General features: G+C 36.1%; 1 protein-coding gene across 15 annotated transcripts in view; it reads left to right on the top strand.

Moving 5' to 3' along the window:
* FAM172A (family with sequence similarity 172 member A) overlaps nucleotides 1-14712 on the top strand; it is a 382386-nt gene that overhangs the window by 184838 nt on the left and 182836 nt on the right. For all 15 annotated transcript variants that reach the window (XM_036309836.1, XM_036309830.1, XM_036309823.1 and 12 more), the window contains one exon: nucleotides 13924-14043. In XM_036309836.1, coding sequence (XP_036165729.1) covers nucleotides 13924-14043 — 120 coding nt within the window. The remainder of the gene's footprint in view (nucleotides 1-13923; nucleotides 14044-14712) is intronic.

Raw genomic sequence — 14712 nt, 5'->3', positions numbered from 1 at the left:
AGTGATGCCAGAGAGAACAAGGAAATAATACTTAGTCTCCAAAGAGGAAGCAAGCTAAAAAGTTTAGAATTTCTTGATTGGACATACTAATTGATCTCTTTTTTTCAATTTGGTAATTTAGTTTCAATGATTTCATCATGTTGCAAATAGAAGTTAAATGACTGCCCTTCAATTCTTATAGAAAAGTATTCAGACTGTTTTAAATTACATTTCTTCTAAAGCATTTAAGTGCAAGTTAAACCGAAAGCTGTTGTACAAATCAGTTTGCAAGGCACTATGGAGAATAGCAGATCAGAGGGAGAGTTAGGGTAACTCACAAGTTAAAAGTAGGGATTTACAACTCAAACGTCCTTTGCTCTAGTCTGGCATTAAACTTAAAGTACTGAACCTCTCTGTGCCTTTATCAATGCAGTGGGAACCATAATAGTACCTCCCTCATAGTGTTATTCTGAGGATCGCATGAATTAGCACATGTAAAGTGCTTTATCAGGAGCAGCTAAGTGGTAACCCCTTGTAGATGCTAGCACTGTTATTACTGTAATAATTAATAACAAAATAGCATACCTGCCCTTATTTTTATATTAAGAATTTTATATTTTAGTGTATGCATTTTCAATATGTAAAAATAAATGTCTATTTTTCTTATATTTTGCTTATAAATAAATTACAACTTGTTTGCTATACATAGGAAATATTAACAATATCCTGGTAAATTTGTTCTCTGCATTTGGGTTTGTGATGCAATACAGAAAATACTTGCCTTTGTTTTAAAATCAGAACTACTGATAAAATATAACAATTTGCCCTTACCGGTTTGACTCAGTGGACAGAGCGTCGTCCTGCAGACTGAAGGGTCCCAGGTTCGATTCCAGTCAAGGGCATGTACCTTGGTTGTGGGCACATCCCCAGTAGGGGGTGTGCAGGAGGCAGCTGATCAATGTTTCTCTCTCATTGATGTTTCTAACTATCCCTCTCCCTTCCTCTCTGTAAAAAATCAATAAAATATATTTAAAAATATATATATATATATAACAATTTATTTTACCAAATGTGTTAAATTTTCAGTTTAATTGTTTTGATGGTGAGAAATCTAGGTTTGCAATATGCAAAATGTATCTCTTAGGATAGAAACATTCTAAAATAGATACTTTAAATCTTTTACACTAATTGGGACAAGTTAAAAGGTGTTTGGTATTTTAAGTTAAACTATTTCAATAAATTTACTTCTACACAGATAGACAAAACTTCATGAAAAAGGCATATTGTGCTAAGCCCTGTTTTTTTTAGTAGTTTCTTAACATCTCAATCAATAAGGAAACGCATATCAAAGTACTTATATTTACTACTATTAATTGACAACAATTTGAAGCGACTGTAATACCTGTTGTTGACCAGATGTAAAGAAAAGGTTGCTCTCACACAGCATGATAGGAATGTAAGACAGCAGTCTATTAACATCAAATTAAAAATGCATAAGCCTTTCAAACCAATGGTCTATTCCTGGGAATCTGTCTTACTGAAGTAAAATCATTTCTAATTCAAACCTATAATAGCAGTAGTTTAAAAATACCAGTTGAAAGCCAAACTTAATGTCTAGATTTAAAATCATAAGATGAAATTGACCTCTAATAAAGAAATTCTAGAAGTGCTACCTTGTCTTTATTTTTCACAAATTTAGAATATCCACATATGTTGGAATGAATTAGGTCTTATTACAATACATAGAGATACTATTATAATACATTTAAACTGTTATAAATTTATTAGTATATTTTAAGGTGTTTTCAGAAGTTGGTTTATGACAAAGTAAATAATTATAACAAGTATATAAATCAGTTACAACTTTGTAGTATATCCTGACAGAAACTAAACATCTATTATGTGCTGTTTGCTGGGCTTCTTATTTTTCCTCAGTTCAACCTCCCTATAGGATAGCAACTCAGATTCTCTTTGTTCTCAAAGTTTTTGCTTTATTTTATGAGAAAAAAAGTTATAATTTTAGAGTCTCCCAGGTTAACCTTTCTTGTATAAATGAGGAATATGAATATCCAATAGGTTAGTTACCACTCAAAGCCATAAAGCTCATTCAGTGGCACTGTCTAGATAAGGACTTAAGTCTTCTAGTGTGTGTGTGTGTGTGTGTGTGTGTGTGTGTGTGTGTGTTTGTGAGAGAGAGAGAGAGAGAGAGAGAGAGAACGTTGTCTCTGATAATTTGTAAGTAAATAATCTTTCCGTCTGCTTACCATGTGTCTTACAAAGCATAAATATCAAATCATAAGCATTTACATTTGATTTACTAATATCTAACAATAATTGTCCTGCTACACAAAATTCTAAGCTCCCCAAAGCCCCCAGGAAATACCTGCTTCCCTGAAGGTTACCTCCCTTCCTCCTCCGTAAATTTTTATAAAATATGCTATGTAATGCCTCACTTTTGTAGATAGAACATACTAAAAATAATTTACACTTTTCTTGATGACCCAGTGTCAACATATGTTCAGATGAACAGGCAAAGAATGATTTAAAAACTTACTGAAGAAAATTGCTAGTATATGGCAGAGCCAGAATTCAAATCTAGATAGTCAGTTTCCATCTCTGTAATCCTAATTACTTTATACTGCCTTGTTAAAACATATTTAATATCCTTCCTTCTATATGAGCATAACCAACGTTTCCTGCTCTTTGTAGCAATGAACCAATTGGCTAATGGTCTTTAAGAAAAAGGAACAGAGTGTTTCTTATGTAAAATTCAGGAGTGGGGAACATCTGGCCTGCGGGCTGTATAAGGCCCTCAAAATTATTTGGTCAGGCACTGCCAAGGCATTGGGGGTGAGTTAATTAAATGTTTTACCAAATATAGCAGGCTACTTTTTAAGTTGATGGTTCTGTATGGCACTTGAATGATGTTATAAATATCCAAATGGCCCTTGGGGAGTAAAAAGTTTGCCTATTTCTGAAATACTATGGTTCAGGTTCACATGAAAAATATACCTTCTTTGTGAAATGAAGTAGTTTGTTCTCTGAAAGTTACGTGTTATTCTATTCAGTATTGAAGTAACTAGTAGCCTGGTGCACGAAATTTGTACACATTAAAAGGAAATTAATTGCCCTAACCGAGGGGTCCTCAAACTTTTTAAACAGGGGGCCGGTTCACTGTCCCTCAGACCATTGGAGGGCCGGACTATAGTTTAAAAAAAAACTATGAACAAATTCCTATGCACACTGCACATATCTATTTTGAAGTAAAATTTGTATTTGCATGTGGCCCGCGGGCTGTAGTTTGAGAACCCCTGCCCTAACCGGTTTGGCTCAGTGGATAGAGCATCGGCCTGCGGACTCAAGGGTCCTGGGTTCGATTCCGGTCAAGGGCATGTACCTTGGTTGTGGGCACATCCCCAGTGGGGAGTGTGCAGGAGGCAGCTGATCGATGTTTCTCTCTCATTGATGTTTCTAACTCTTTATCCCTCTCCCTTCCTCGCTGTAAAAAATCAATAAAATATATATATTTTTTAAAGCGAATTAATTAGCAGAGATATTTTAATATTGCTATTTGCCCTTTCTCTATAATAGAAGTGGTGTGAGAGATGAAAGGAAATTAGTAAAATGTATATGAAAATAATATATAAATTTATTAATAAATAAACAGTAACAAAAGGATATAACAACAACAGAGGCATGATATAAAAATGACAAAAACATGATATAAAAACAACAAAAACATATAAAAACAACAGTGATGCAAACAATGACTGATAAAGTGATTAATCTTATTCTAATATCTCCCTGTACACCACATTAAGAGTGAAAACACTTTTAGAGTGCTTGACTAATTTCCCTTGTGATGAAGTATTTAGAACTTTAACTGTAACATCACATGCTCTTCAAACTCGAGAGAAAGCAACCTATAACTGACCATGTGCGAAAACGGGTTCAGGTAGGAATATGCCTACTCTGTCTAGAGTTTGTCCTTGTGATTTATTAATAGTCATCACAAATGCTGGCATCACGGGAAACCAACATAGAACCAATTTAAATGGGAGACCAGTGTCAGATGGGGACAAATTAATTCTTGGAATCAGAACAACCTCTCCCTCTGCAGATCCTGTTAATACTTCAGCTTCACTAATGTTAGGACGTAATCTTTTGATAATAAATCTGGTACCATTACAAAGACCCCATTTACTATTGAGATTTCTCAATAGCATGATGATTGCATCCACTTTCAATTTTAATTTATGACACGGCATTCCTGAAGGAGTAATACTACTAAGAAATTCGATGGGAAAATTTTCCTTTTCAGCATCATCTGTGGAATCAATGGAATCATCACTCAAATATGTGTGAAAATCTCCATCGAGTATATCCAAAATTTCTTCATTTAATTTTTGAACGTGCTCATTTTTTGGACAAAGAATTGGCCCGTTTAGATATATTTTTAATATTATCTATAGATACAGTATTTCCAAAGGTAGCTTCAATAATAGATCCATTACAAATCATTTCACAGGGGATTTCAATAATATCCATTCCTAAATGAAAACTGCTATCAAGTTTGCCATCTTCAAGTTTTACTAACCATTAACTATAAGCAGAATCCTCTGATCTCATATTTGTTGTAAGAGACAACTTTCTGAAACATCCCCAAACATTGCAGTACTTTACACTCGTTTGTACTATGGCCAATCCCATAGCATGTGGTACAATACTGAGACATTGTCAAAAATCCCCTCCAAGAAGGAGAGCTTTCCCACCAAATACAACATTCAGACTCATAATTTCTCTTAGTAATCTGTCTATGGCGTTTATAGCATGACTGCATGCCATGGTGCATTTATCAATAATGAGAAATTGGGCCTTTTTAATAGTTTTAGCAACTTCATTGTTTATATCGAGTCTAGAAATTGAAGTTTCATTTAATGAATCGGTAATTTATATTGGGAATGAAAGGTGCTTCCACTAAGAAGTAAATTTGCAGCAATTCCTGTAGACGCTGTGGGTAAAACAGTACCACCACGGCCTCTAATATAATGTATTAAAACTTTATACAGATATGCAGGTGAATAAGATTCCTAGCTGGCAGGCCCCTGACAGCAAGCTGGCCACCTGTCGATTCCATGAGGAATGGGGCTCCCTCCTCCCTCCTTTCAGGGCCCGGAGTGCAGGTGAATGGGGTTCCTGGCTGGCAGGCCACTGACAGCAAGCTTCTGTGAGGAATAGGGCTGCCTCCCTACTGTCAGGGTCTGGTTTGAAGGCCGGCTAAGCCCCCTGTTGGGCCAGACCCAGAGTTCTACCATGCCGTGACCTCCCCCCCAGCAAGCAACCCAGGACTGACTGCCCCTGGGCGCTCCTGGCATTCGGAGGGTGGGTTCTTCCCTCAGGCCTCAGGGGAAACAGCTCTGGGAGGGTGAGGCCCTTGGAAAGGCAACCCAGGACTCAGTACTTCCAAGCTCAGCTCCGAGGGCGGATCCCTGCCTGAAACCTCGCCCTCCGGGGAAACAGCTCCAGGAAACAGCTGGAAGAGGACGCAGCCTTTTCCAAGACAACCCCTGCAGGACTGACTTCCTTCCAGTTGGTCGCACCTAGGGTCGTGATGTTACACCCAGGGTTTTTATATAAGAAGATGGTTGTAGTTTTACTGTAGCTTCAACCCTGACCCCCACAAGACTGAAGCAGTCATTTCCACATCTCCTCTAAGTGTTGATGGCTGACAGCACTTGTAGCCACAGATCCCCCAAATTCCTCTCTCCTGGCATTGATTTCAAGGGAAGAGAACCACCAGGCCCATAATTGTGTTTCCTTCTTGGAGGGTAACAGTTTCCAATGACTGTTGAGTGTCTCTTTTCCTTGCCCCAATTTGGGAGAACACTGTAGGAGCCGAGGCTTTTGTGTGGGCAGGACAATTATTGTTAGACCAGAGGTCTGTTGCACAGAGAGATTCGTGCAATAGGCCTTCCTTTCCCCTGGCTGCTGGCACCGGTTTTCCTCCGGAACCCGGCGCTCTGGCCAGGCTCCAGCCCGGAGCCGTGCTCCGCCGGCCCCAGGGCCGTGAGGCTTTCCGCTGCTTCGCGGGCCCCGGGGAGTTGGAAAGTAATGCAGAGTTTACTTTTGGATATGTTAGGCATGAAATAGCTGAAATTCAAATATGTTTGATATGGGTCTGAATACTGATTCTATGTCAGTTATATTCATTATGAATGGGTTCTGTTCATAATAATTTGTAATTATTAATATAGCCATATTGACAAGTACTGTAGACTTGAATCTATCATCAAGATGATGGCTGTCAATAATATTTTGATACCTAAAAGATAGGGAAAATTTATAGTTTCAAGATAGCTCCAGTTTATAGATTCTTTTATCTATTTTCATTATGTTTAAGTTGAATCTTATAAAATTGCCATCTTAAGATTAAAAATATCTAATATGTGTAATTTTATATGGTTCAATTTAATACTAAAGACCAAATAATGGTTCTTTATTTTTGAAGATGTTTTCATTATATGTATGCTATACCATCAGATTTTATGCATTCATATATACTCCTGGTCCTTTCATCATCATTAAACACAAATGCACACACTTTGTAAAAGCACATTTAAAATATGCCAAAATGAAAATTTTAAACCAAATTATTTTACTGGATTAAAATTACATTACAACTCATGTAACATTATAAAATATATTTTAACCACAAGTGTTCTTATGAATGTATTTTTTCTACACTAATGTCTGTGTTATTCATGTACAAAGGAGTTTTAAATCGCAGAATCTAAAAGTTTAAAGCTGAAGCATAAATTCCCTTCTGTGTGTCTTTGTGAATTAGGGCCATATGGTATTTGTGTATCATTTCTTCGGGAAGAGTACCCTACTGGCCAATTCCTAAAAATATAAACGTTATTTCGTCTTATACCTATGTGTGCAAGATGGTAACTTATATTTTTGCATCCTCATGAATTCATCTTCCTTGGATATCTACCTTCCATTTGGATTTTATCGAGCTATATTTTGCTTAATGAAAAGTCTTAGCTTTTTAAATGAAACAACTTTTACTTGTAAATTTTATCATAAAAGGTAAATATTTATATTATTGTTTCTTCAGATGATATTTTCAGTGGTTGAAATAAGGTAGCTGGTGGAGTGGGGTGTGTATGTGTGACATACATGACACAATTGAAATCAGTGACATAGGTATGTGTTAAAGTAAAAAACAGTGGATTTTTCTTATTCATAAAGATATTTTCTTAGTAGATAATGCTTACCAGTATAACTACAGAACGAATTATATGAAGTAAAATAAAATAATCTTGAAGTTTAATTTTTAAAATTGGTCATTTTTACAACCATTACATTTTTATTTTACCTTGCCTAACATCAGTTATAAGTTTAAAGCATGTATTATAGGAACACACTTATTTTAGAACTTTCTAGCAACAGGTAAGCCAAAGGAAAATCTGTCAGATTTGGCAATGGTTCAGAAAATATGTGAACCTGTCACTGTAAGCAGTCTCAAAGGGCGAAGTGCTTTACAGGAGCTAATTAACCTTAGGAAATAATTACGCAAATATGCAAATGTTGTTTAGATAATTCCATGTGTTATCAGCACAGGTAGTCCATCATAAATGCAGACCTTGCAATGCCTATGTAGTAGAATCTGGCATAGTTGATAAGGCTTTGGTTACTGCATCAATTCTATTTGGCATTTAACGATTAATGATGGCAAGAGTACATCAGGAAATTCAACCTGTACTCTAAATACAGCTGAATTCCACAGTTTAAGTGTCCTATGCGTTCTGCCACCAGCAAAGGCTAATTAATGGATTTACGTATTTTCTTTTCATGCACTTTGTGCATTTGCATATTCTAAAATCATCCAGCTTGAAGTTACTCAATACAAAATGAACTCTAATGTGAAATTCATGGAGAACCTGTAGAATAGATTTAGTATGTTTGCATTTCTGTAATTGAGGCATATTAGAAAGTCTTTCATGTTGAAATCTGTTTAGTCTCAAAATACACTGCTGGTAATATACACCTGCTGGATTATGGTTTATAAATAAATAATGATTGTGGACACAATGTGGGCTGCGGGTTGGAATGACACAAATTTACCTTGGAACAGCATCACCTCATTTATAAAACTGTGATTTTAGTAATGTAGTATGTCAGAAATATATATTAAAAACCACTCCAGGTATATTAATTCCTGTGCTACAGTTATTGTGCTTAACTGTTGTCAGAGGCAGTAAATATTTGGCATAATGTGTTACATCTTAGAAATATGGGGATCTGGCTCTCTTAAACACTGTGAATAGCAAAAAGCCATCATTTTTTGAAAGCCTTGGGAAATAGCCACAGAATGGAAGCCAGGTTTTTTATAACTGAGGTTTATGTTCTTTATCATTTTTTAAAAATTTTTTGAATAAAACTAATTAATTCAAAAAATGGAATTCACATAGCATCATTAACTTTCCTTTGATGACTCAGGATCATTACTGTTCTTGTCAGTTGTTGGGCTTTAACAGCAGTACTACTCTTACATTGCGCAGTAACAGGTATCTCGGGCTGTTGCGCACTCTGTGTTCTAATTTTTTTTGGCTTTTCTGTTTAGTTATTATCAAACTTTTAGCTATCAATTCTTACCCGTAATTAAACCTATTTGAAGCAGCCCTTTTGATATGCTCCTTGGAAATGTGTGGTGGGTTCAGACCAGGTACTGGAATTTGGTACATGAAGGTGCAGAGATGCTGCTCAGATGCTGATTCTCCCTAAGAAGCCCGTAGGATTTGATTTTTTGGTTAGTTGTTTTATTATAAAAAGCATGCCGTTTGTAGAATTTTGGAAAGTTCAGAAAAATGTAAAGAAGCTAAAATTAGAAAATATTCATAATCCCATAATCCGTAGGCAGCTCAGCTGTTTTTAATATTTTTGACTTCTAGTCTTTTTCAAGCCTTTTCACGTAGTGAATTATAACACATATAAAATTAGACGAACTGCGTGTCTTACTTTGTAAACTCATTGAATACCTATATAATATTTCCTTAGATAAACTATAATTTACTTAAAATTTATTTTTGCATTACTGGAATTTAAGCTTTATCCAGATTTTTGCTTTTATAACTGAGACAATGATGAACATCTTTGAGCATCTATCATTGCCACATTACAGATTACTAGAAGCTTGATTCCTAAATGGAGTTTAACACTTCTTTGTCTTGGTTTTTGAAACTCACTTCATATTTTGTCAATGGTATCATTGCCATTAGACCTGGCATCATTCGTCCTTTATTAAATGCCTGTAGAATGCCTTGTATTTATAGTTTGAATTCGAAAGAGTAACTAACTCCAAATCTGGTTTTAAAACCTTATATTTTAGAAGGAAGGAGAAATGACTTGGCAGATTAAAGAAAAAGCAGGATAGAGAAGAACCAATGAAATAGTACAGGAATAAATTTAACCTACCATAACTAATAGGAGAGCTGACAGGTAAACATAAGCCAACAATATTTTGCAGTAGTTTTAAACAGGCATGCAAATAGATGTAAATACTTTCTGTGTATTTCTTGTAAGATGTTGTGTGTCAAAGGTTGGCAAAATCCTTTCCCCATCTGTCAGATGAGAATCTGACCTTCAGTTAACTTTCTACCTCTGTTGCTGGTAACCTGATAAGATAGTGTCTTAAATTGGGTTTCCCAGGTAACAGATTTTGGCGAAGTTGCATGCTGGAAGTTCATTGGGGAGTTTTCTGGGATCCTCACTTGTAAGGGAGTGGGCGGGGGGGGCGGGGGGGGGAGGAGGAATTTCGAAGGAGGATCTGAACTGCCCTGCCATACAGTCGCCACAAAGGCCTCATCCAAATCTATGCTGACCTCTGCATCTGGGATGGCTCTTGAGGCAAGAGATAGGATCCTTATAGATCCACATCATTGCAAACAGTCATTGAATATAAGTTGCCTCAGAAGTGGGACTGTTAATTTAGACAATTTAACTTTCTTTGGGTGAGAACAATTCCTAGTCAGTGCCTCAGTTAAAGCTAATCAGGGCCAATACTCCCACAGCTCAGGAAATGAGTGCCATATAACTAAAAGGAGATCTGGGAAGCATACCACACCATCCACTGTAAGTGAGTGGTTGGTAGGCAACATTGCCTATGGTAGAAAATCACTTTGGATCGGTAAACTGGATTAGAAGGAGATATAGACTATACATACTATAGCTTTGATCTTCCCCGGGGGTAGTGATTCTTGTAATTGGGCATGTTCCAAAGAGGCAGGAACCCGGGAAGCCAAGCCTATGGAGTTGTTGCAAGAGGTATTGGCTTCTGTGGGCTGTAAGACTTTTAAGTCTGGTTCCCTCATTGCTGAGCTAGCACCCCCTGGCCAAAGGGCATAACTCCTGGAAGTCCATGTGGGCTGCTACTGGAACTGCTGCGAGGCTCTCACCAATGGTGCTGCCCTAAAGGCAACCTGTCATTTCTACCATGTATTTTGTAGGGTCAGTAGCTGTCAAGTGTGGCCCAGATTATTTACTTGCGCTTATAGATGACCCCATAAGTGGATATTGTAGACATTTTTCAATCAGTTCTTAACTTTTTAGAAAATTTGCTTTTAAAACCTAAAACTAATGAATAATGCAATGATCTTAGAGTGGTGCTGAAAATATTTAAGTACTTAGGGCACATGAATACTTGAGGTTTCTTTTTGCTACTGCTGACAGGCCATTATTAAACAGATGTTGTCTCCCCTATAGTATAGAAAAGAATCAGCAATAATACTAATCTCTGAAAACAGTAGTCTTTATATGTGAACAGTGGAAAGAAGTGTTTGTTCTTAGCTCTCCTTTAGTCATAGATGGGTCATTTGGGCCTGTTTGGCAGTTTCCCTCATATGCTGTGAGTCACAAAGTTTTGCTAATTCTTCTGTTGCAATGACTCATTCTATCCCTTTCCATTCACTCTGCTGCCACCCCGAGTAGCATTTATAGTCTTTATCACTTTATATATGTGGATTATGGAACATGCTGCCTTGAAAGTGCTCTCTGCCTTTAGTTTTTGTCTTATCTGAGCTGCATTATCTGTGAGATCTCAGACTGAATTCCATGATAGAGTTTTGTCTAGCGTTTACAGACTGTTAATGTGAAAACCAAATTTTCCTGGAGCCTATATAACGTCTCAGGAAATAATGAGAAGAAAGGCTAGAAAGACAGGATTAAAGGGAAAGAGTAGAAGAAATTAGACTACTTAGGAATCTATTGTAAGAGGACCCAAACTGAGGTGGGAATGGAAAGGATGGGACAGGTAGGTTCTCAAAGAATTGGTGATTGTGAGAAGAAAGTGGGGAGAACCTCACTGAGGTCAGATCATATGGATTTATAATGTGTCCATTGGACTTGGTGTCAGGAGTAGGGAATGTAATACTTCTCAGATACTACTGCCCCTTATATCTTTATGTAACACCTTCACGAAATTGCAAACACATTAAAGAGCAGGATCATGGCTTGCTTCTTCTTGTCCTTACACATCCACTTCCAGTACAGAGTATCATGGGAACAGAATAATCTAACCTTCTATATGTCTTTATTCTGTCAATTCATAAAAGAAATTTATTACCATCACAGGTTTTTAAGAGTGTTAGCTCTGCCAGCCATAGCATGTAGAAACTCCATCTGTTTTGTGTTTACATTTCTTTCTCTTTTGGGGTGGTGGTGGTGGTGGTGGTGGTATTGGAAATGGGTTTTTTGCATTTTTTATTTTTCAATTACAGTTAACTTTCAGTATTATTTTGTATTGGTTTCAGGTGTACGTCATATACTTCACAAATTGTCTCCACCCTCCCCGATATTTCCAGTACCCACCTGTCACCACACATAGTTATCACAATATTATTGACTATATTCCCTATACATTTCTTTCATTGTGAGATAAAACTATGAAGACCAGGTGTCTGGGTTTTGTCTGGATTGTCTGAATTTAGACCTGTTCTCCCAATACAATTTGTATTTCTGTATATGACTACAAAGTTGTAAGTAATCATCCTGAAGATAAATATTTTTTTCATTTATTACCCTAAGATTTAATGAACAAGACACAGCTCTTGGTCTCAAGAATTTGCTAATCTAGCAAGCAATTAGCAATAGAAATCATTCAGTGCAATAATGGGAGCATGCACAAATGTTATTGTGGGACACTACGTATCCTGGGGGATAATTGGGGAGACTTTTGATAGAAAGTGATGCCTCAGTTGAGTTCTGAAGATAAGTAGTAGTTATGTAGGTGAAGGAGGTGAGTGAAGTGAGGGCATGGCACAGGTGTCACTTTGGAAACAAAGGAAATAGTCCAGAGACAAGAAAAGTATGGCGCAGATAGGTTACTGCAAGTTGCTTCCTGCAGTTGGAATACAGAGAGTGTTCTCTGTTGTCTTTCATGGTGGGAAATGGGTGTCTTTTGGATCATTGTGTTTTGCAGGGCAATAGTAAGACATAGTTCAAGGCAGAAGCCAGATCATGAGAGGTCTTAATGTCATGTATACTGAGTTTGAACTTGATTCTGAGGGTAATGAAGAAATTTTGAAGGGCTCTAAGCAGGAAGTGAGTAATGTGGCAACATGATCATATTGCATTTTTGAAAAGTTGTCCTCACTACAGAACTAGACAGAGGAGCATTTAAATGGCCAATTCTAGAAGCAGGGAAAGTGGGCTGGAGACCATTGCCAGCATCAACGTGTGAAGTGATAGGGCTTGAACTAAGCCAGAGGAAATGAGAATGGCAAGAAGTGGATGGGTTAAGAGACAATTGGGGACAGAATCAACAGCATTTTAATAATTGATTATATGTGGAGTTTGAGGAGGAGAGAAATAAAATATGATTCTCAGAATTCAGCTGGAGGTGGGGAGCAAAAACAGTGACATAGGTTCACAGAGGATGTTGTTAGCCTAGTGTTGAATTGGTTGAGTTTGAATTATCTTTGGGACATCCAGAGGAAATGACTTGGTCTGCAGCTATCGAGAGAAATTTAGGGCAGAGATAGATATTAGGGAACAACAGCTTTTAGGTGGCAAGTGAAACAATTCATATGGACCTTCTTAGGGAATTTATCTTTTGGTGTTAAAGCTTCCCGGAAATATTTGTACAAAACATTTTCATGATGTTTAGTTTTTAGCAGTTTGCTTTCTAATCAGTATTATTTAGCTCTTTAGGTTTTGTTTTTTTCCTTTTCACATTATTCAGGTTTTATCACAATATGTGTCCGTTATAGAAATAAACACAAGAAAATGAAGTTCTTATAAAACTTTTGGAATTAAAGCAGCATGCATACATGCATTAAGGTTTAACAATTTAGGGAAATATGAAAGGCTTTGGGTTTATATGTTTAGATTTCTCCCAGTTCTAGAAAAATAATTGTATGAAAAATTTCTTTTTTAATGTATATTTTAAATGATATAAATAGAAAAATATTTGTTGCTGATTTCTGCTTATTTTCAGCTTACAGAGACACTTAAAAATGTATAGTTCAAATAATTTAATATAAATATTTTCAGATACACATAAAGAATTATACCTGAATTTTTTAGTGTTACAGTTTTATCATAAGACCACTATAATTTTCTGCTATGCAATGAATATCCTTAGATATATTTTAATATCTCAGATATACCTAGAATGCACTATTCTCTCAACAATGTACTTATTTTAATATTTTGTTTCAAAAGATTATAGTAGCAGTTAAGTTTAGCAGTATTTTAATAATAGTATAATACTAATTTATTTTCTAATTTGAATTTTTAAAGTAGTCCTTTTGTGTTATTATTTTGAATAAGCCATAACCATCTTATTTCTTATGCTATATAAGCAAGCACATAACTTAATTTTTGATGACTCTGATAGTAATTAGATACAGTATTTCATATATGATATTTGTTTTTTTACAGGAAAATGGTTCTCCTGAAGAACATGCGATCTATGTGTGGGACCATTTCATAGCCCAGTCGGCAGCTGAAAATGTATTTTTTGTTGCTCACAGCTATGGAGGACTTGCTTTTGTTGAACTAGTAAGTGCACGTTTAACTCTAGTTTTAATCCCCAAACTTTCTGTAGGTTTATCGCCTCCATTCCCTTTTTGTTGGCATAATTGCTTTAAATCACTTTATTGTGGATGAAAATACTGCCTTTTGAGTAAATAATTTTATTCTGTTTAAAAAGACTATACTTAAGTATTTTATTTTGGCAGAGCTTTAAAATACTAATCAGAACGCTTTTTGCCTGTTCCTTATCTAATCATAACTTTTTAATTTATACATTATAGCCCCAGTTTCTATACATTTTATGATATCTATATTTCCTGTCTTATGTGTATATCATTGACATATATATATATATACACACACACACACACACACACATACACACACACACACACACATATATCTGTAAAGTGTTAAAAATTTCAAGAGACCCTTTGAATATTTGGGAATATTTTTATTTTTAAATAATTCTTTATTGTTGAAAGTATTACATATGTCCCTTTATTTCCCCCATTAGCCCCCATCTAGCCCCTTCCCTGCCCTGCTCTATTCCAGGCCTTCAGCACCCTATTGTCTGTGGTCTGTGTCCATTGGTTGATATTTTGATAACCTTTACCTGATTTATCTCTACAAGTTAGCACTTGGTCAGAATCTACGTAATTAAAACTATCAGAAAGCTTCCATTATTCTGTTGGG

This window comes from Myotis myotis, unplaced genomic scaffold, assembly GCF_014108235.1.
Source record: "Myotis myotis isolate mMyoMyo1 unplaced genomic scaffold, mMyoMyo1.p scaffold_m19_p_5, whole genome shotgun sequence".
Lineage (NCBI taxonomy): Eukaryota > Metazoa > Chordata > Mammalia > Chiroptera > Vespertilionidae > Myotis > Myotis myotis.
Note: the sequence above shows the minus strand (reverse complement) of the source record. Positions and strands in the feature narration are given on the sequence as shown.